The sequence below is a fragment of the Octopus bimaculoides genome, chromosome 13, assembly GCF_046866305.1.
Source record: "Octopus bimaculoides isolate indiv1 chromosome 13, ASM4686630v1, whole genome shotgun sequence".
NCBI classification, from domain to species: Eukaryota; Metazoa; Mollusca; class Cephalopoda; order Octopoda; family Octopodidae; genus Octopus; species Octopus bimaculoides.
In genome coordinates, this window is record NC_142940.1 from 10,137,398 (window position 1) to 10,160,404 (window position 23,007).

Sequence of the window (23,007 nt, forward strand, 5' to 3'; positions counted from 1 at the left end):
CAGCCCCAGCAAGTTGTCACATGACACTGTCTAAACTTCCCGCTGCTAGGCTCCAGCAAGCAGCCCCAGCAAATTGTCACATGACACTGTCTAAACTTCCTGCTGCTAGGCTCCAGTAGGCAGCCCCAGCAAGTTGTCACATGACACTGTCTAAACTTCCCGCTGCTAGGGTCCAGTAGGCAGCCCCAGCAAGTTGTCACATGACACTGTCTAAACTTCCCGCTGCTAGGCTCCAGCAAGCAGCCCCAGCAAGTTGTCACATGACACTGTCTAAACTTCCCGCTGCTAGGCTCCAGTAGGCAGCCCCAGCAAGTTGTCACATGACACTGTCTAAACTTCCCGCTGCTAGGCTCCAGCAAGCAGCCCCAGCAAGTTGTCACATGACACTGTCTAAACTTCCCGCTGCTAGGGTCCAGTAGGCAGCCCCAGCAAGTTGTCACATGACACTGTCTAAACTTCCCGCTGCTAGGGTCCAGTAGGCAGCCCCACCAAGTTGTCACATGACACTGTCTAAACTTCCCGCTGCTAGGGTCCAGTAGGCAGCCCCAGCAAGTTGTCACATGACACTGTCTAAACTTCCCGCTGCTAGGCTCCAGCAAGCAGACCCAGCAAGTTGTCACATGACACTGTCTAAACTTCCCGCTGCTAGGCTCCAGCAAGCAGCCCCAGCAAATTGTCACATGACACTGTCTAAACTTCCTGCTGCTAGGCTCCAGTAGGCAGCCCCAGCAAGTTGTCACATGACACTGTCTAAACTTCCCGCTGCTAGGCTCCAGTAGGCAGCCCCAGCAAGTTGTCACATGACACTGTCTAAACTTCCCGCTGCTAGGGTCCAGTAGGCAGCCCCAGCAAGTTGTCACATGACACTGTCTAAACTTCCCGCTGCTAGGGTCCAGCAAGCAGCCCCAGCAAGTTGTCACATGACACTGTCTAAACTTCCCGCTGCTAGGGTCCAGTAGGCAGCCCCAGCAAGTTGTCACATGACACTGTCTAAACTTCCCGCTGCTAGGCTCCAGCAAGCAGCCCCAGCAAGTTGTCACATGACACTGTCTAAACTTCCCGCTGTTAGGCTCCAGCAAGCAGCCCCAGCAAGTTGTCACATGACACTGTCTAAACTTCCCGCTGCTAGGGTCCAGTAGGCAGCCCCAGCAAGTTGTCACATGACACTGTCTAAACTTCCTGCTGCTAGGGTCCAGTAGGCAGCCCCAGCAAGTTGTCACATGACACTGTCTAAACTTCCCGCTGCTAGGCTCCAGCAAGCAGCCCCAGCAAGTTGTCACATGACACTGTCTAAACTTCCCGCTGCTAGGCTTCAGTAGGCAGCCCCAGCAAGTTGTCACATGACACTGTCTAAACTTCCCGCTGCTAGGGTCCAGTAGGCAGCCCCAGCAATTTGTCACATGACACTGTCTAAACTTCCCGCTGCTAGGGTCCAGTAGGCAGCCCCAGCAAGTTGTCACATGACACTGTCTAAACTTCCCGCTGCTAGGCTCCAGCAAGCAGCCCCAGCAAGTTGTCACATGACACTGTCTAAACTTCCCGCTGCTAGGCTCCAGCAAGCAGCCCCAGCAAGTTGTCCCGTGACACTGTCTAAACTTTAACTGATAATGGATAATATCCATCAACAAAACAGATCCGTTGGATAATTCACTTCTAGATACGGTGCGCTATGTCTGCAAAAATGGCATGATTGTTACGGAGCATATGATCAGGGGTATTCTCAGTCACGGCGGACTTGTGGTACAGTAACAGACAACAACGACACACACACACACACAAAAGAAAAATATTAGAGAAAACTCAAAACAATATATATATGCACGCGTATATTTCGTTCTTTCTTTCTTTCTTTCTACATGTGGTCATGTAACACACCAAATGTCCTTTTCAACAAATTTCTGGTTTTACAGAGAAAGAAACTTATTTATTTCCTTCCTAACCCAATTTTGATAGACAAGTAATTTCGCGTTTTACCATTCTTCTTCTTCTTCTGATATCTTTTACCAAATAACTCCTACTCACACACACACACACACACACACACACACACACACAAACACACACACACACACACACACGCAGGAGAGACAGGGAGAGAAAGGAGAAGAGGGGATAAAAATTGCAATAATAATAATAATAATAATAATAATAATGATGATAATAATGATAATAATAATAATAATAAAGATCTTGAAATAGAAATTAGCAAAATGTGGAATCTGAAGACGAAAACAATACCTATTGTCATAGGTGCCCTGGGAATGACAGCGAAACGGGCTGATTACTACCTAAATCAGATTCCAGGAAACCCCAAAATGGCTGAAGTTCAAAAGATAGTGCTCATGGGAACTGCCCATATCCTACGTAAAATACTGTCTATGTGATCTCAAATTTTAAAGCAAACACATAATTTTCTTATGGTTTCTTAAACATTCACTTGAACAAAACTGTACAAATCCAAATATATGGTACCCTAGGCATAACACCTACATGAACTTCTAACTTGTTGTCTCTTGAGGTCTCTGGGTGAGACTTGGATCCAACTTGTACAAATGCAAAACAAAAGTCAAACATAAAATAATAATAATAATAATAATAATAATAATAATAATAATAATAATAAATAATCCTTCCTGCTGAAGGTTCAAGGCCTCAAATTCTGGGAGACGAAAGATAGTCGTTCAACTAATACTTATTTTATCGATCCCTAAAAGTGTGTAAAGTATAGTCGACCTCGGAGGAGTTTGAACGCGGAACTTAATGTGTTGGATGAAATGTCTCTAAACATTTTATCGGACACGCTAACGATAACAACAGCAACAATAATAATAATAATAACAACCACTATACTACTACTATTAATAATAATAATAATAATAATGATGATGATGATGATGATGATAATAATAATAGTAATTAAATGCAAGTCAAATATTAACAAAGTGTTCGTAAAAAATATTTCAGATCCCCACCGGACAAAATGCTAAGCAGCGTTTTTTCTGGTTTTATGTTCTGACTTCAAATTTTGTCGTGGTCAACTTTCTTCTATTCAGGGTCGATAAGCTAAGGGTCAGTTGAACACTGGGGTCAATGTGATCGATCGACTAAGCTTTTCCCCCCTATAACAGTATTGCTGTTGTTGTTGTTGTTGTTATTAATATTATTATTATTATTTAGGCGGCGATTTGGCAGAATCGTTAGCACGCCGGGCGAAATGCTTCGTGGTATTTCGTCTGTCGCTACGTTTTGATTTCAAATTCCGCCGAGGTCGACTTTGCTTTTCATCCTTTCGGGGTCGATTAAATAAGTACCAGTTACACACTGGGGTCGATGTAATCCACTTACTCCTTTCCCCTAGATCTGAGGCCTTCAGCTTCCAGTATAAAAAATTATTATTATTATTATTATTATTATTATTATTATTATTATTATTATTCAGTAGTTTTATTTTTATAGCGTGCTTTCACTTCACTACCGAGTGCAGCTCTGTGTGCCTTGCGTATGTGCTGTGGTTTGCTGTGATGCTCTTATGGTTACTGTATTGAAAGTGTTTTGCGTAGGATGTGTGCAGTGCCCAGTAGTGCAATTTTCTGTATGTTATATATATTTGTGAGTCCTGATGTTTTTGTTATGTATTATTATTATTATTATTATTATTATTATTATTATTATTATTATTATTATTATTATTATTTTCTGACCAGGCTCCCGTGGCTTTTATGGATTTTTCCACGTGTAACCTTTCGAAGCGCCTCCCTTTATTGGGAGTTTTATTTGTTATATCTTTCTCTGTTTTTCCTCACTGTTTACACGAACGTTTTCTTCTTTTCGGACAAAACCCTTTGTAACCTTCGTCCTGTCTTTGTCCTTACATGTTTTTAATTTATATTAGCCCTTGTGGCCAATAAAACCAGAATTAATTATTATTATATTTGTGTGTGTTTGTATGTGTGTGTATGTGTGTGTGTGTGAATGGTAGGGGAGGACAAGATTTCTAATCCTTATTTGATCTTCATATGCAGCACAACATACTATGTTACAACAATCCTATTTTCATAACAACTGGGTCCCTGTTTCCAGCTGCCGCAACCCTTTCAGTTCTTTTGCATAGACGAGGCATGCTCTGATATTGGTTAGACTAAAATGTTGTCAAATATTTGAAAAAAAAAAAAGAAAGAAAAAAAAAACTTGATAGCATTTAAGCATCCACTCCACTGGTCATAATGACGGGACGGTCCCTCTTTATTACTATTCAAGCAGATCCGTGGGTTTGCATGAAAGTTCCCAGTACAAGGGCCGGAAGGAAAACGGACATCATCGATGCTTTTTGGAAATTAGATTCATCTGAAAAAATATAAAAGTAAATATAAGACAAAAATAATTAGGGAAAAATAACATCTCACGTTAGCAAATATATATTCATCTCTCTCTCTCTCTCTCGGCTCTATCTATCTGTCTGTCTGTCTGTTTCTCTCTCTCTCTCTCTCTCTATATATATATATATATACACACACACTCTTTCGACGGGCTTCTTTCACTTTATTATTTCTTTATTGCCCCCAGGGGGCTAAACATAGAGGGGACAAACAAGGACAGACAAAGGGATTAAGTCGATTGCATCGACTCCAGTGCGTAACTGGTACTTAATTTATCGACCCCGAAAGGATGAAAAGCAAAGTCGACCTCAGCGGAATTTGAACCCAGAACGTAACGGTAGACGAAATACCGCTAAGCATTTCGCCAGGCGTGCTACCGTTTCTGCCAGCTCGCCGCCTTTCAGCTTCTGTCAACCAAATCCACTCACAAGGCTTTGGTAAGCCCGCGGCTATTATAAAAGACACTTGCCAAGGTGCCATGCAGTGGGACTGAACCTGGAATCATGCGAACCTTTTGAAGTTAAAATTATCAGTCAAATCTCGAAATCACACGCTATCGTCTTAAAAAGAGGAAGGGCATATCGAATTATATGGTTCTAGATATAAATATTTAGAAAGAAAAAAAAATGTGAATGCCTTTCATCGTGGGATGGGTTGACCCGCATTAGTGAGGAGCGAGAGTAAAGCAACAACAACAACAAAGTTTTTAATTTTTCAGTGAATTAAGCAATTTTTCATCATACCATTCTTGTGTCTTATATTCTATATACTAAGTAGACTGTCATGTTGTTATTGGTCTCAGCACACCTCCTTTTGGACTGGGCTGGGTGTACCCTGTTTTTTTTTTTTTGGTGATTCTTTGACCCTGTATTAATTTTCATTGCGCAATATAATTTATACTTATACAAACACACACATACACAAAGGCTGTGTTAGAGCAGCTGTAGTCTAAAACATTGTATCAACATCCGGAACAACACATCCGGCAAACTTACAATTGGAAGCGTCCTGAATATTCTTTTTCCCGGTTTTCGAGGAAAACTAAAAAATTGTATTTATCAGATGCATTTTAAAAGCAGGTTCTAAGTGGGATTTACCACTCCACTTAAAATTCTTAAAATATATTATACTATACCACGTATCGACTATATAATGTTTATAGCGTGAAAATTAACAATTTCCTTGGTATGCAATGCCAGAATAAGAAAGCTTTATCTGCCTTATACACTCGTTCAAGAGAGAGAGAGAGTGAGGGAGAGAGTGAGGGAGAGAGATAGAGAGAGAGAGAGAGAGAGAGAGAGCGAGAGAGCGAGAGAGTCTCTCATCAGAAACCAGTTTGGCAAATTCATCTAATTACCTTTCTGCAGCTTCGTGGAGTTTGTTTAAATCTGTTGAACCACCCGGGTGAATATTCGGGTGGAATTGTCAATTTTAATTTGTCGTGAAAAAGTTGAGTTTTGCCCATTGTATTGGAAAGAGTAAGTAAAAACTTTTCACTCCGACGCTATCTGGTCCACTCAAGCAACGCTCTGTCCACATCGACGTCGTCTCGTTCACTCAAGCAACGCTCTGTCCACACCAACGTCGCCTCGTTCACTCAAGCAAAGCTCTGTCCACATCGACGTCGTCTCGTTCACTCAAGCAACGCTCTGTCCACACCGACGTCGTCTCGTTCACTCAAGCAAAGCTCTGTCCACATCGACGTCGTCTCGTTCACTCAAGCAAAGCTCTGTCCACATCGACGTCGTCTCGTTCACTCAAACAACGCTCTGTCCACACCGACGTCGTCTCGTTCACTCAAGCAAAGCTCTGTCCACATCGACGTCGTCTCGTTCACTCAAGCAACGCTCTGTCCACACCGACGTCGTCTCGTTCACTCAAGCAAAGCTCTGTCCACATCGACGTCGTCTCGTTCACTCAAGCAACGCTCTGTCCACACCGACGTCGTCTCGTTCACTCAAGCAAAGCTCTGTCCACATCGACGTTGTCTCGTTCACTCAAGCAACGCTCTGTCCACACCGACGTCGTCTCGTTCACTCAAGCAAAGCTCTGTCCACATCGACGTCGTCTCGTTCACTCAAGCAACGCTCTGTCCACACCGACGTCGTCTCGTTCACTCAAGCAAAGCTCTGTCCTCATCGACGTCGTCTCGTTCACTCAAACAACGCTCTGTCCACACCGACGTCGTCTCGGTCACTCAAGCAAAGCTCTGTCCACATCGACGTCGTCTCGTTCACTCAAGCAACGCTCTGTCCACATCGACGTCGTCTCGTTCACTCAAGCAAAGCTCTGTCCACATCGACGTCGTCTTGTTCACTCAAGCAACGCTCTGTCCACACCGACGTCGTCTCGTTCACTCAAGCAAAGCTCTGTCCACATCGACGTCGTCTCGTTCACTCAAGCAACGCTCTGTCTACATCGACACCAACGTTCTATCCACCTGGTTAAAGTGCAATCGTGTAACAGATTTTACTTAATATCCAAAACTGACGTCTTCCTTTAAAATATGTGGTCTTTTGCTTATCTGCAACTCATTTTTATTTTCAGTAGTGTTCTATTGTATCTGTTTACTGCTCCACCTTGGAGTTCTCTTTCGATAGTAAGAAACTCCAGGAAGAGCGCTGAACAGCGGAAGGTCAACAGAGAAGCGCCTCCACGCCACGCAAGCGGTTCACCATTGCTTTGGACGGTGCCCTATAAAGTATCAAAACGGCATTGTGCGTGTGTTTGTGTGTGTGGGGGGGGGGGTACGTGTCGCATAAGGGCAGCCCTTGTGGTTGTAGTCCACTTGCTCTGGATCCCTAATCCTATACATGCTTAAACAGCAGACTCAAAAAGACAGCCCCAACCAACCTCACCATAAAGGTGTCGACTGGGATGAATCATTGACCTCGCCCCACGTCGACTTCGACGCCATCACCACCTGTCTCTCCCATTAAACCTCCTTGCACCTCACTGAACCAAAATTTTAGATATGCATTAATTACGTAATGGCTTTGTTAAATTGTTCATCCAGGTTATTGCTAACCGAACTGGAGAGATCGATGCTTCACATTAAGTTCGCGATAAGTTTTAAGCAGCATGTTTAAGCATGTTTAGCTAACGCGCTTAAAATATTCTTATAGACACCTTATATATACACACACACACATATATATACATACACAGATACAAATAGATAGATAGATAGATAGATAGATAGATAGATAGATAGATAGATAGATAGATAGATAGATAGATAGATCTAAACATACATATATGTACACATATTAATACACATTCGCATTCGTTCATACATGCATACATATATACATTCGTATATTCATATGTACGGACACACACACACACACACACACATAGTCCAACATTCTTTGTATGCAAGACATTGATCTGAAACTCAGCCAGTTTATGTCAACAGTGCAAGATATATGCCCTAAATATATCCCCGAGAGAAAGGCCAGTACACTGACAAAGAAGATTCTCAGGGATAGAAAAAACCCCATGAGACGCAGGTCAATGATATCAAAGCGGCTGAATAGGCAACTGAAGGATAGAGAAAAGTCTATCTTAATACGGACGCTCCAAGAAATTTAATACAAATCAAACTCTCTCATGAAAGAGAAAGAGCAGAGAGAGAGGGAGAGAGAGAGAGAGAGAGAGAGAGAGAGAGAGAGAGAGAGAGAGAGAGATAGATAGATAGATAGAGAGAGAGAGAGAGAGAGAGAGAGAGAGAGTGAAAGAAGAGAGCTGTGGAAAACATAATAACTAATCTCAAATCTTTCTATAAATCCGCAAAGGAAACAGCCACAATACAATACAATATAAAATAGAACCATTATTCCAAGGGATTGACTTCCTGGCAGCAGACCCAGGAAGTATAAGTGAAATACTCAGCGTACAATTTAGAAGTTTCGTCATTTCCCCACCTGGACACATGCAGATTAAAAAACCCCGGCTGAATTCTTTGATATTGCAGCTGTAAAAAAGGAAGCGCCAGTCATTGATTACATCAACATTTAGGAAACAGATGTAACAGCGGCCATAGATGAAATGAGCTCATGCTCCGCCACCGGTCCTGATGGCTCCCCAGCTATTCTCCTAAAGTCATACAAGCAGGCTTTAGCGAAACCACTTCAGATATTTTTCCAAAGTTTCCTTGCAACTGGTATAGTTCCCAAAAAGCTGAAAGAAGGCATTATATGCCCTATTCACAAAGGGGAAAGAGAGCAGAGGCCAAACACTACAGGCCAATTTCTCTGACTTTACATATCAGTAAAGTCATACTATCATTTTTGTACGTAGGAATAATAAAAGACGTGTCAGTTTTTAACTGATATCGTTCTAAGATACATCTCACGGATACTTTAGGATACATCAGTGATTTTTCTTGGGTCTAAAGGCGTTACAGACTTTTCAGCATCAAATCCCCCTTGCCCAGTTGACACAGCTAGGGTCGATGAAGTCTTAACTTGTACCCCAACAACAACAAACCACCGGTCTGCTCTCTAAATCCATAGCTACCTAATGGTCTCTGCAGCTTCAATAATAGTATCTATTGGTCTTCCTCTTGATGCACCAATCCCAGTCAGAACTTTGCAGAACGAACGTCCCCGCAACATTCCCAGCAGCACACTTCAATTGCCTCGCACTGCGCCTGCCCACTCAGGCTTCTGCACTACTCCAAACATTACAAATCAATTTAACCAACCGAGGTCCTTTCAACTGCATATCGCTCAAATACTTTTTAAATTGTGTTCACTGGTGTGTATATATATCGTAAAATGGCGAAGAGAAAACACCAATCCCTCTAGCTCTGTAATGATGTGGATTAACATTATGATAAACCGATCGAAGAGATATTTGTTAGATTATGTATCTAAATCATTTCTGGTGGGGTGCGGGTGAGGGTAAGGGTAAGAAGCAGGTGATGGTCGGGGTGCAGGTGAGGATAAGTGGGAGATGAGTTACTATTCATTCCGATAGATGCTGACGTCATCTGTGTATCACTCTATATATCTACTTACCTACTTACCTACCAACGTACAGATACATACATATACACATAAACAAACATATATATATAATAAGTATATATATATATATATATATATATATATATATATATATATATATATATATATATATATATATATATACATACATACATGCATTCATACACACACACGCATATGTATGTATGTATGTATGTATGTATGTATGTATTTTCATTTCAAAGTTTCAGCTCAGAGCTGCGGCCATGCTGATGCACCACCGTGATAATGCCGTTCCCATGCCGGGAATCGAACCCGGGCCGCCTGGGTAATGCATGTATGTATCTATGTATAAGTAAGTATATTCTGCTAATGTTTCATCGAATTGTCTGCGACCTCGCCGAGACCCCGCCTTCAGGGTTTCTTTTTTATATTCTTGATCTTTATGACCCTTATATTTATTTCTGGTATTTATTTTATCGAGCTAAATATTGTTGATTGCCTAAATTACCATTTTGGCATAAAACCTATAGATATTTTTGTAACCGCCAAGAAACACACACGCACGTACATGAAGACGCACGCTCTCCGACCTACACATATACACACACGCACAAGCATATGCACATGTATGTATGTATATATACATATATACACACATATATATACATACATACATAAGCCAACGGCTTAAACTTACGGTCACTAAAAACATGCTGTACTAAATTCGAGCGAGAAAGAGTTCATTTAAGGAGACACCCCTTATTACATCACCTGACGAGATGCCTCTGCACCGAGGGATGCACCACAACTAGTGGTATAGATTCCCACCCGCGAGGGATCGATGCCGGATGTGTCGAAATGATCGTTATGAGCAATAAAGTTTCCCGTGTATTATATTTTCCGTCTATATCATTTGTTTTATATACATATACTTACTAAAACTCACAAACGCACATACATCATCGATAATTTTTCAATATGTCTAAGTCATATATCATCTGGATTCAAGGCTGAACAACTGCTGTTCTGATGACGCCTATTAAGGCAGAAACACGTTTCCACAGTAGTCATCTTGTTTCTAGAAAAAAAAACAGACTATATTTTCTTTAAGGGCATGTTTAATTTCAGAGAATCCTTGATTCTTGGGATTATGTTCCTTCCTTGTTCGGAGTTGGTTACAATTGCCACAAAGTGAAGAAAATTCAGTAAAACAGGAATTCAACTTGTGTAGTATCTAATACAGCTTTATCCGTTTTTGTTGTTTAAATTTGCAACACTGACCATACTGAGTAAGTTGTTTTCTATTCTGTCTTATTTTGTTTATACATACACGCATACATGTATACATATATCCTTACATACATTACATGCATATATGCATACACCTAAACACACAGTGTATATATACTTTATATATATATATATATATATATATATATATATATATATATATATATATATATATGTGTGTGTGTGTGTGTGTATGTGTGTGTGTGTGTGTAAGTAAAAAGATCTCTGTCGGTTCCGGTGATGACTACTAAATGACTTAGCGTTCATGTGGCTGAGTGTTCCATAGGCAAATGTACCGTTAAAATAATCTTCAGATAACATCAGCACATCATAGCGAGTTTGAAAAGTCTGGACTTTTGAATTACAGGTACAGTCCTTGCCTTGAACTTGCACGCAGTCGGCGTCTTCAACACATTTTCATTCACAAAGCTTGTGTCCATCCGGGAAGTTGGACAAACACAATTATCCGAGACACTGCAAATTGACCGTTTGGATCAAACCCGAAACCTTTTGGATTGCAAATTGAACACTTCAACCATTCGGCTAACAGTAATACTGAGGAGAAGCCATTTTAGCCATTAAGAAAACACAGAATACATTTTTCTTTTACTTACTGTGGTTTCAAAATCTCATCGCTATCTGTGATCTGCTCAATGACTCGATGCTTTTCCTTTTGGCATTCCTCGGAGTAAGTGCAGAGGAGGAATTTTTGGATTTCAGAGATAAATTTGTTGGGTGGGGTTTCACTGTAGAAATTGTCCTTAGAGTGAAAAATTCGCCATCATTTACTCTCACAATCTTTGCTTGATATATTTTCTCCGTGGAGGCGCAATGGCCCAGTGGTTAGGGCAGCGGACTCGAGGTCATAAAATCGCGGTTTCGATTCCCAGACCGGGCATTGTGAGTGTTTATTGAACGAAAACACCTAAAGCTCCACGAGGCTCCGGCAGGGGATGGTGGCGAACCCTGCTGTACTCTTTCACCACAACTTTCTCTCACTCTTACTTCCTGTTTCTGTTGTGCCTGTAATTCAAAGGGTCAGCCTTGTCACACTGTGTCACGCTGAATATCCCCGAGAACTACGTTAAGGGTACACGTGTCTGTGGAGTGCTCAGCCACTTGCACGTTAATTTCACGAGCAGGCTGTTCCATTGATCGGATCAACTGGAACCCTCGACGTCGTAAGCGACGGAGTGCCAACAACAACAACATATTTTCTCCACCATGTTGGCTTTTAAAAGTTAGTTATGTTAACGTCATCTAAAGGTCTCAATCTTTCGTACAATACAGTGTTGTATACAAAACTTTTTTTCTCTTATCAAATATGGGCCTGGGTATGGCCTGGATGGTGGGGAGTACGGAGACTGGGATGATAAAAGTGTTTGTGTGTGTGTGTGTGTGTGGTGGGGTGGAATACAGAAAAACAAGATTAAGAAACATTAGTAGAACATTTACTGACAAGAACATTTTGATTCTACGATACTTTTGCAGGAATATCAAGAGTAGTAGTCATATATAGCTGTGTGTGTGTGTGTGTGTGTGTGTGCGTGTGTATGTAAGTGTGTCTATGTGTGCGACATGTATATATGCATATAGATATATACACACACGTACACACACACATACATACATACATATATATATATATAAATATACATACACAGACACACATACTCTCTCTCTCTCTCTCTCTCTCTCTCTCTTGTTCTCTCTCCCTCCCTCTCTCTCATACGCAGGCACATACACACACACACACACACACACACACACACACACACACACACACACACACACACACACACGCAGTGGCTATTGGAATTCAATAGTTATCTGGCGATTTCAGTTTCACACCCCTGGGACCACCAGGTTATGTATGTGAGTGCGTGCGTATGAGAGAGAGAGAGAGAGAGAGAGAGAGAAAGTGTGGGTAAGAAGTAGAGAGAGAACATAAAGTGAGGTAGAAAGAAATAAGAAATAAAAGAAAGGAGCCAAATAAGAGCGTGAGAGAGCAATGGAGATAAAAATATGAAATATATACACGCTTATCTGTACATCTAACGGACATAAATTTGCACTCACACTCACGTACACACACATAACACACGCCCACAACAGACAGACAGAAAGACAGACGGACAGACACACAGACAGACAGACAGACAGACAGACAGACAGACAGACAGACAGACAGACAGACAGAAACACATACACACACACACACGCAAATAAAGATGATTGCATGTATATATAACGTACATACAGGGTGCGTAAGATATTTGAGGACAGATTTATGTTTGTAAACAAAAAAAAAAAAAACCCAGATATATAAAAACAGATAATAACTTTATTTGTCAAAAAATGCTACGAGGATAAAACGAAACCTTCTTTCCTATAATGTTATTCAATAAAGTCACCTTCAGCTTCAACAACTGCTTCTATATGAAATCTAAATCATCTACTCATCGAATCAAGTGGTCCTGGTTCGTTTTAGCCATTACTCTGACTATGGCAACTTTCAAAGAATATTTGGTGTTATGCACATGTTTATTGACCTCTCTCTCAACAATGCTCCACATGCAATAGTCCAATAGATTAAGATCTGGGGAATTAAGAGGCCAAATGTTAAGGTTTATGTGATCATGAAAATTTTCAGCCATCCATTTCTGTGTTACTAGAGCCATGTATAATAGTTCAGAAATGGCTTTCCATTGCATACATTATCTATCCAGGGCTTAACAAAAATTTCCAGGACCTCAATGTAGGCAGCAGAGTTAACTCTAAGGCCTTGTGGAAAGAAGTAAGGAGGCATCACATGTCCTTCATTGCTGGCAACCTCTAAAGCCATGACAGTTGCAGGAAATTTTGCATGCATAACACTTGGAACTTCAGTGGGGTCTGCACATAACCATCTATCATTTCTTCTGTTAACTTTTTGATCTTGGTTGAAGCTTTTCTCGTTTGAGAAAAACCAAATCAGATCTTCTTCTGTTGAAATTTTCAGTTTGTTTAAGAGCCTTCTAGATCTGATGTAATGATTTTCTTTTGTTTTTTCTAACAAACTGACTTTTCCTCATCATGTAAGATCTATATTTGATGGCTTCGTGTGTGTGTGTGTGTGTGTGCGTGTGTGTGTGTGTGTGTGTGTATGTGTGTGTGTGTGTGTGTGTGTTTCTATTTCAACTTCAGTGTAAATTGTGAAACCGGTAAAATCTTCAAATTTATTATCAAAAAATATTTAAACTATTCTCAGGGCATTTTGAACTTCTATTTTTCTTAAATTTCTACCCGTGTGGAATAAAATAACTTTGCTTTCTATAAATATGTATATATATATACATATATATATACATATATGTATGTGTGTGTGTGTGTGTGTGTGTGTGTGTGTGTGTGTGTGTGTGTATGTGTGTGTGTGTGATGTATATATATATATATGTATATATATACACACATACATACGTGTCCTACTAACGGTGTTACGTTCTTATCTTATTAAACTCCCACCATGTTGCCTGCAATACATTAATACGCTTTATATATATATTTATATATATATATATATATATATATATATATATATATATATATATATATATATATATATATATGGTTATGATAATTAGAAAGAGTCAGAGAGGAGGGAGAGAGAGACGGAGGAGAGAGAGCGAAATAGGAAGAGAGAGGAAGAGAAGAGACAAAGAAAGTGAGAAAGAGGGAGAGAGAGAGAGAAAGGAGAGAGGTATCGTAAAGTTAACAGTTTTATTACTTACTTCCCAATGAACAGCCGGAATTTATAATCTTTTTAATCACTTTATCAACAATATGTTTAGCACTTCCTTCACATTCTCCAAGACTTCGAATACAGGCACCAAATTCTTGCGCTGCCCTGTGAAATAGCAGAAATTTAATATTATCGCTAGAAGTAGGTCAATCCTATAGCAACTACAGACTACACTACGAAATGTAGGCAAGCGTTACAAGAACTCAGTTCCATATCCTCGTACATGCACACACACACACACACACACACACACACACACACACACACACACACACACATACAAGACATTCCAAAGATTTCTCATCTGAGACTCTTTAGGTGAGTAGATGCACTCACCCATGAGTGCATTTAAAAGAGTTACAAACACCGGTAACTCTTTTAAATCAAAAGGTCTTGTCACTTTGTTGGCGACCGGCTTCATCTCTCTAAAGAAGAACTTAAATAAAACTCAAAGAAGAAAATCATACATATATATATATATATAAATAAACACACACACAAACGCGCGCGCACACACACATAAACATACATATATTAAAAAAAAACGCATAAAAAATGCGATGGGTAAATTGTCGCCATTTTATATTTTCAATTTCACGCATGCACATTGTTTTTGATTTTGTCGACTACACAGTATAGTAGGGTCAGTCGGGCACAGTATGTGAGAAAAAAACAGCACCATGACGCAATTCACTGCCAGAAATTTGGAAACGACTTGCTGTGCTGCTTGGCATTCGCACCAGAAGCTTCAACGCGAACATTTCAAAGTGTTTGGGTGCCAATCTGAGGACAGTGCATGCACCGAGAGTGATAAAAATCAAATAAACTGTTAACATCATGGTGTTTGGAGTGATCACTAGTGATGGTGAGGTTATGCCTCCATTCATCTTCCCACACGATCTCAGACTCAACACGGAGGCCTACATCAAGTGCTTGGAGGAGGTAGTGATGCCCTGGGTGAAGAGAGTGGCTGCTGGAAGACCCTATGTCTGGCAACAGGACTCTGCACCATGCCACACAAGCAGGAGAACCCAGTCATGGCTGTCAGACAATTTCTGCGACAACATCACCCCTAACATCTGGCCACCTGACTCTCTAGACTGCAATGCGCTTTATTACGTATGGGGCGCAGTTGAGCGAGAGACCAACAAAACTCCTTGTAACCCCAAAAATGAACTGAAAGTAAGGATAATGGCAGCATCTACCAACTCAAACAAGGAGAACGTCCAGAAAAGTGGCAGAAGATTCCGAAGTCGTCTGGAGGCCGTGGTTGGAGCCAATGGTGATTTTTTTGAATAAATTTAATCTTTAGTATTTCAAGATATTTTAATGTAATTTTGGTAAATATATCTGTTAAAATGAGATGTCAATGTTATTTTCATTTTTGCGTAATTTCGACGACAGTTTATTCACCATACCCTGTATATATATATATATATATATATATATATATATATATACGATGGGCTTCCTTCAGTTTCCATCTACCAAATCCACTCAGAAGGCTTTGGTAAACCCGAGACTAAAATAGAATGTACGTATGTATGTATGTATGCATGTATGTATGTATGTATGTATGCATGTATGTATGTATGCATGCATGCATGCATGTATGTATGTATGTATGTATGTATGTATGTATGTATGTATGTGTGTTTATATTGGTTTGACAGGTAAGTTCGTTCCTTTTGTTTTTCTAATTGACACCCAGAGTCATCATTCATATGAAAAGAGGTAAAATTTATTCAAATTTTAAAAACGAGAAACAAAAGTTGTAAAGGAAGAAGAACGCTACAAAAATAAAACATGACCATAAAAAAATTGTGTTAAATGAATTAAAATTGGAATGAATTAAAATAAACGAAAAAGTAAACGAAGGAACTATTTGCCATACATACATACATACATACCAAAAATATATATATTATATATTATATATATATATATATATATATATATATATATATATATATATATATATATATATATATATATATATATATATATATACATATATACACACACACACACATATATATGTATATATATATATATATATATATATATATATATAGATATATATATATATATATATTAATTTCGTGATGTGATCGAGAAGGCCAAGGCCGTTGTTGTATATCGTTGGTCACAATGCTCATTTGCATCGTCTTAGCTTTCGAATCGATAGGCTAGTCCCCGATCGAAAGGCTAGTCCGTTGCAGCGTTGACCAATTACCGATTGGAGCAACGTGAAATGAAATGTTTTACTCAAGAACACATCGTGCTACCCAGTCTGGGTATCGAAACCACGATTCAGTGATCGTGAGTGCAACACCCTAACCACTAGGCCACACGTTCACACACACACACACACACACACACACACACACACACACACACACACACACACACACACACACACACAGAGGCGCAGGCGTGGCTGTGTAGTAAGAAGCTTGCATCCCAACCACATGGTTCCGAGTTCAGTCCCACTGCGTGACACCTTTGGCAAGTGTTTTCTGCTATATCCTCGGGCTGACCAAAGCCTTGTGAGTGGATTTGGTTGACGGAAACTGAAAGAAGCCCGTCGTATACACACACACATATATATAATTATATATCATTTACAATATATGCTCCAGTTGTTCTAGACTAAAATTACTTACACATTAAAAATGGCTGAAATTGATAGGTGGGCTATGTGGGTAAATTGAATGGTACCATGTACGCATTGATGTCGTGTTCAATTCGCAGTTGTTCGGTCCACCAGTCAATTGTTTAGGTATAGTGGCTTGAAATGAAACATATATTGATGTAAATAATATATGATTAAAGTTATTATTAAAAAAGACCTATGTGTGTCGCTCTTCACCATAACTTACAGCCTTCGGGCTTGTTTACAAATATATATATATATATACATATATATAATTTTCTTTTCAGAATGAGATAAAAAACCAAGGCTGTGAAGATTTTAGAACATTTATAAATAGAAGGTCTTACAGATGTTTCCAGGATATTTATTATATCGCTTCATCGGAGACAGTGTGAGAAAATGGTTAAGCAATAGTTAATTTAGATAAGGTACGAAATAGAGAGTGAAGTGGAGGAATGAGATATGCAGGGATATTACATTTGTATCCATGCATATCTCACATCTATTTTCATTCCTCCACTTCACTCTCTATTTCGTATCTCATCTAAATTAACTATTGCTTAACCATTTTCTCACACCGTCTCCGATGAAGGGATATAATAAATATCCTGGAAACAGCTGTAAGACCCTCTATTTATAAATGTTCTAAAATCTTCACAGCCCTGGCTTTTTTTTTTTTATCTCATTCTGGAAAAAAAATTTTCTATATACACATAGTGATATATGACTTACGTTGGACTCCTTATTCGCATAATCACAGAACCTGGATCTTAACTATGGTCCGTCCATAGCACTTACTCAGCATTACCTGACACCTTTGGGTATTTCTGACATCATTACCTCTCATAACCTATATATATATATATATATATATATATATATATAAGTATACATACCCATGCATATACATGTATATATCTATAATTCTTTCTCGTTCCGGTATAAGGTCAGAATATTTGCAGGAAATTGCAAGTGGATTGCAGCAACCAAATGGATTGCAACGACTTAACTGGCACTTTATTTTATCGACCCCGAAAGACAGAAAGACGAAGGTGACCACGACGTTAATTGAACCCAGAACGTGAAGAGCCGGAAGAAATGTCACCAAGCAGTTTGTCCGACGGGCTAACGATTTTGTCAGCTCCATTCTCTCTCTCCTTGTCACTCTCTCCCTCTCTCTCTCTCTCTTTCTCACACACACACATACACACACTCTCTCTCTCTATATATATATGTATGTATTTATGAATGTATATTATTACATGTACACTGTATTAAAATAAAAACTATTAATAGTTTCGTGCTATTAAGGCACGTGGTTAGGCAAGTTTCATAATGTGCCTTGTGTCTCCAAGAAATCTTCAGGCTCTGCACACATGGCTTGTTCTATTCGAAAACCTATCTAACCACTTACATGGAAAAATTGAAATATTATCTTTCAGTATTTTATAAGTTAAAATCTTAAATTAATTGATACATTATTAATTATCTTATAACAGTAATGTCTGGAAAAATCGTGGTTTACATGGAAAAATGCGTGCATGAAAAGTAATATTCTTAAAATTATAAACCTGGAAACGTACAGGACAAGTTATTACACCTGGAAAAGTGTAGGACAAGCTATTATTTCTAGTAAAGTAAAGAAACTTTTTACTTAAAATATTGCAGCTAAAATAAAAATTTGAATATTAAAAATTATTTTATTATAGTTTACAAATAACACTATATTTATTTAAGTAGAATTTGGCTAATTTACTACCTTAAATACAGAAAAAAGTGACTAATTAGACAAACTTACAAATTAGCTGAACTGTTTTGTACAATAAGTTTAAAAGTTGAGAACTGTAAAGAGTGATACATTAGAAGAACTGGCATTCTTTGCTGCAATATTTTCAGTAAAAAGTTTCTTATTCTTTACTTTACTAGAAGTAATAGCTTGTCCTATACTTTTACAGGTGTAATAATCTACCCTGTACTTTTCCAGGTTTATAATCTTAAGAATATTACTTTTCATGCTCGCATTTTTCCATATATATATATATATATATATATACACTCATAGATTGATCTGAGGCTAAACAAAAAAAAAACATAGCAACGACGAAAAAACTATAAATAGGACAACAAAAGCTGATAGCAATAGCAGTGGACGTGAAAGCTGTTGAGTGCAAAAATAACATGAATTGCAGAAAAACAATAACAGCAACAGTTGCAGAAGCAACAGCAGCAGCAGCGGCGGCGGCAAAAGAAGGGGTTTTCAAAGTTAGCAGCGCAAGGGCCAAAACGTTGGTGCAAAGTAGGGATTACTCGACGTAATCGGTTTCAGTACTGGGCTTATTTTATCGAACACTGAAGTATGACAAATATGAACTCGGAAGAGTTTGAACTAAGAATGTAAAGCATCTTGGATTAAGTGTTGTGTACCATTGTGGAGTGACTATTTACCGGTTCTACCAAACCCCTAGCATCCAGGGTCAGCAACAATAGCGGAACCAAACATTGTTGCATGACCTGTTAGAAAATGGCACAGAAATCCCCTTCAAATTACACCCTAACATCAATGAAAAAATAAATAAATAAATAAATAAAAAGAGTTAACTGTTGGATAACGTGACCTTGAGCTCCCTGCACAAGAGTGGCAATGGTTGGAATGTCTTTCAGATAGGTCTTACTCGATCAAGGCTGACTTGCAGTTGAACGGCAACTATAACTATAATAACGATTGTGTAGTTATGACTAAAATATCTTTGTTTAAAGTCTACTCAGTCAGACTTGACCTAGGGCTAAACTGCAGCAACAAAATAGACAACGAAGAAAATAATCCTCATAACAATCTTTGCTAACTTTGACCCAAGGCCTACAATTTTAAGAAGAGGCGAGCAAGTCAATTATATCGATCCAAGTGCTCGACTGCTACTTATTTTATAGACCCTGAAATGATAAAAGCCAAAGTCAACCCCGTTGGAATTTGAACTCAAAATACTACTACTACTACTAATAATAATAATAATCCTTTCTACTAAAGGTACAAGGCTTGAAATTTTGGGGACAGGGACTAGTCGATTACATCGACCCCAGTGTTTCATTGGTGCGTAATTTATCAACCCTGGAAGAATGAAAGGCAAAGTCGACCTCGGTGGAATTTGAACTCAGAACGTAAAGATATATGAAATATCGTTAACCATTTTGTCCGGCGTGCTGACGATTCTGTTAGCTCGAATACTAGTTGGTATATTTTTCAGCTAATGATCGATATCTGGTAATATGGAAGATTTCAGTGTTTCTTCTCATTAACAGTTCATTAACGACTCAACTATCGACACATGATCAAAGTCGCTTAAGCCATGACCATCCCACACTACTCTCACTTTGTCTCTTTCTCTCCCTCTTTAGAGCTACATTACCGAATGTATTACTCTCTTTTCAATACAGTAAGGCGTATATATTATCATGAAGGATTATTAGAAAGGCGTAGTAAAAAAAATAGTTGTGACACGCCCCCGCCCCGTGAAATAAAATAAAGGAACAAAAACAAAACAAGATAGATATTCCATATAGGAAAGTGGAAGTCTATTACATTTTGCGTGGAGAAAATTAAAGAAAACAAAAATGATTTCAAAGGGCCCGCCACCATGGTGAAGTAACACGATCCGTGATCGATCATCAGGCAGTTTGGACCAAGTGGATTTATTTGTGCGATCAATTGTTGGTAGCATACTCAGTCACTTGCACGTCAATCGATGCGCAAATGGCTGGAGCAATTCACCAACGCGTTTATCCTTAACGTAATCCTTGTCTGATCAGCGTTATATAGTATGTAACGCGACCGGCTCTTTCGAATAGCAGGTTTTTTTTATCCATCCGCAGGGTTTCAACACAGTTTTTGCCCACTTACATTCACTTAAAAAACACAAAGATGGTATGCAGTGAGATCGAACTCAAGAACCCAAGATTGCGAAACAAATCTCTTAATTTGGTCATCACTGGTTCTCAACCGTATCCATATAAGATCTTGCTAAAATTAGTGTGCAATAAATTTGTTATCTTTCCACATAGGCGCAGGAGTGGCTGTGTGGTAAGTGGCTTGCTTAACAACCACATGGTTCCGGCTTCAGTTCCACTGCGTGGCACCTTGGTTAAGTGTTTTCTACTATAGCCTCGGGTCGACCAAAGCCTTGTGAGTGGATTTGGTAGGCGGAAACTGATAGAAGCCCACGGCTGAAGATAGCTTTATACCATCCTGTCTATCAATTATATACCCATATAATGATGCAACGACTGTTTGTGTATAAAGCTTGAAACACGTGTACTGCGCAATCCTTTGTGTTCTGTTTTAATTTTACGCTTTTAATTTATATATATATATATATATGTGTGTGTGCGTGTGTGTGTGTGTGTGTGTGTGTGTGTGAGTGAGTTTGTATTTGTCTCCCCACCATTGCTTGACAACCGATGCTGGGGTGTTTACGTCCCCGTAACCTAGCGGTTCGGCAAAAGAAACCGATATAACAAGTACTAGGCTTACATAGAATAAGTTCCGGGATCAATTTGTTCGACTAAAGGCGGTGCTCCAGCATGGCCGCAGTCAAATGACTGAAACAAATAAAAAAGTACACAGAATTTTAAAGCTATATTTAAATGCAAATCCTAATAATATTCAATTATAAAAATGTAATAAGATTTTTTTAAGCGTCGAAAAGCTTCGTCGCACTTCTGCATTTTGGCCATTGACACAGCGTCATGGATGATTACTTTTGCTTCTTTATTTTAACTTATGACCACAAATTTGTCAGGAAGTGGGAATAGTTGATTGAATTAACACCAGGATCTAGGCTCACCAGGTACGTTTTTTTATTTTCTAACTTGCGGACTAAGAATGGCAATGTTGAAACCGAATAGATTTGAATATGAATGAGTGAAATTAAAATACTAGTTTCACTTAAGTCCGTGACCTACTACTTGTGGTGACATTCGTAACTCTGTGTTGTCTGGGAGGTACAGCAAAATTCATGGTTTTCGGTTATTTGGTATGTCAACACGTTATAAGGTAGCTCATTGGTTATATATCTCTCAAGAGGATTTAAGCAAGCTAATGGAAGATCCGTTAAAATTATACGGGAGCTGAGCACAGTGGCTGCATTTCCCGGTGTCTTAAAACTCGGGCGGTTTTAATTGCAAAATACGAGACGAAATGGCCTAATTATACCTAGTGGTATAATTATTGAAGTGAACACTTAATACATTGCTTGTTTATATTTTAACCTATCCCAGAAGAATAAAACATAAATATGACCTCACCGCAATTTGAAATATCAACATTGCAAATATTGCAATGCAACTTGCAAACATAAAATAAGTACGTAAGCGTTCTCGGATAAATGAAAAAGTAAAGTCACCCCGCGACAGTTTTTGAAAGTTCATATTATGTTGGACGAAGCAAAATATTTTAAGATCCTATTAAACATCGTTTAACTTTTTGTTCACATCTCGCTACCCTAGGCATGTAAATGTAACAAATAAATATATACAATCCTTATTTAGGGGCATTTATAGATATTGTAGCACAGTACTAGTACAGTAACAGAATATCGAATTAATGATGGAAGTGCCAACTGCTGGTTGCTCGACCCGAAAGAAACTGGAGTCAAGTCTCTCTCAGATATCACCCAATCGTGAATTTGTGAATTTACACGCAGACGACACATTACTAAGACGGGGAATTTGGGATAATCATTTGTTGTTGTTGGCACTCCGTCGCTTACGACGACGATGGTTCCAGTTGATCCGATCAACAGAACAGCCTGCTCGTGAAATTAACGTGCAAGTGGCTGAGCACTCCACAGACACGTGTACCCTTAACGTAGTTCTCGGGGATATTCAGCGTGGCACAGTGTGACAAGACTGGCCCTG

At 39.1% G+C, this 23,007-nt stretch overlaps 1 protein-coding gene across 1 annotated transcript in view; it reads right to left on the minus strand.

The window, feature by feature from the left end:
- Positions 1–1,813: 1,813 nt before the first annotated feature.
- The window catches only part of LOC149132808 (uncharacterized), a 62,988-nt gene continuing 41,794 nt past the window's right edge, over positions 1,814–23,007 (minus strand). The window contains exons 4-5 of the mRNA XM_089361473.1: positions 14,431–14,546; positions 1,814–4,344 (exon numbers count right to left, since the gene is read on the minus strand). Coding sequence (XP_089217599.1) covers positions 4,253–4,344; positions 14,431–14,546 — 208 coding nt within the window. The 3' untranslated portion in view covers positions 1,814–4,252. The remainder of the gene's footprint in view (positions 4,345–14,430; positions 14,547–23,007) is intronic.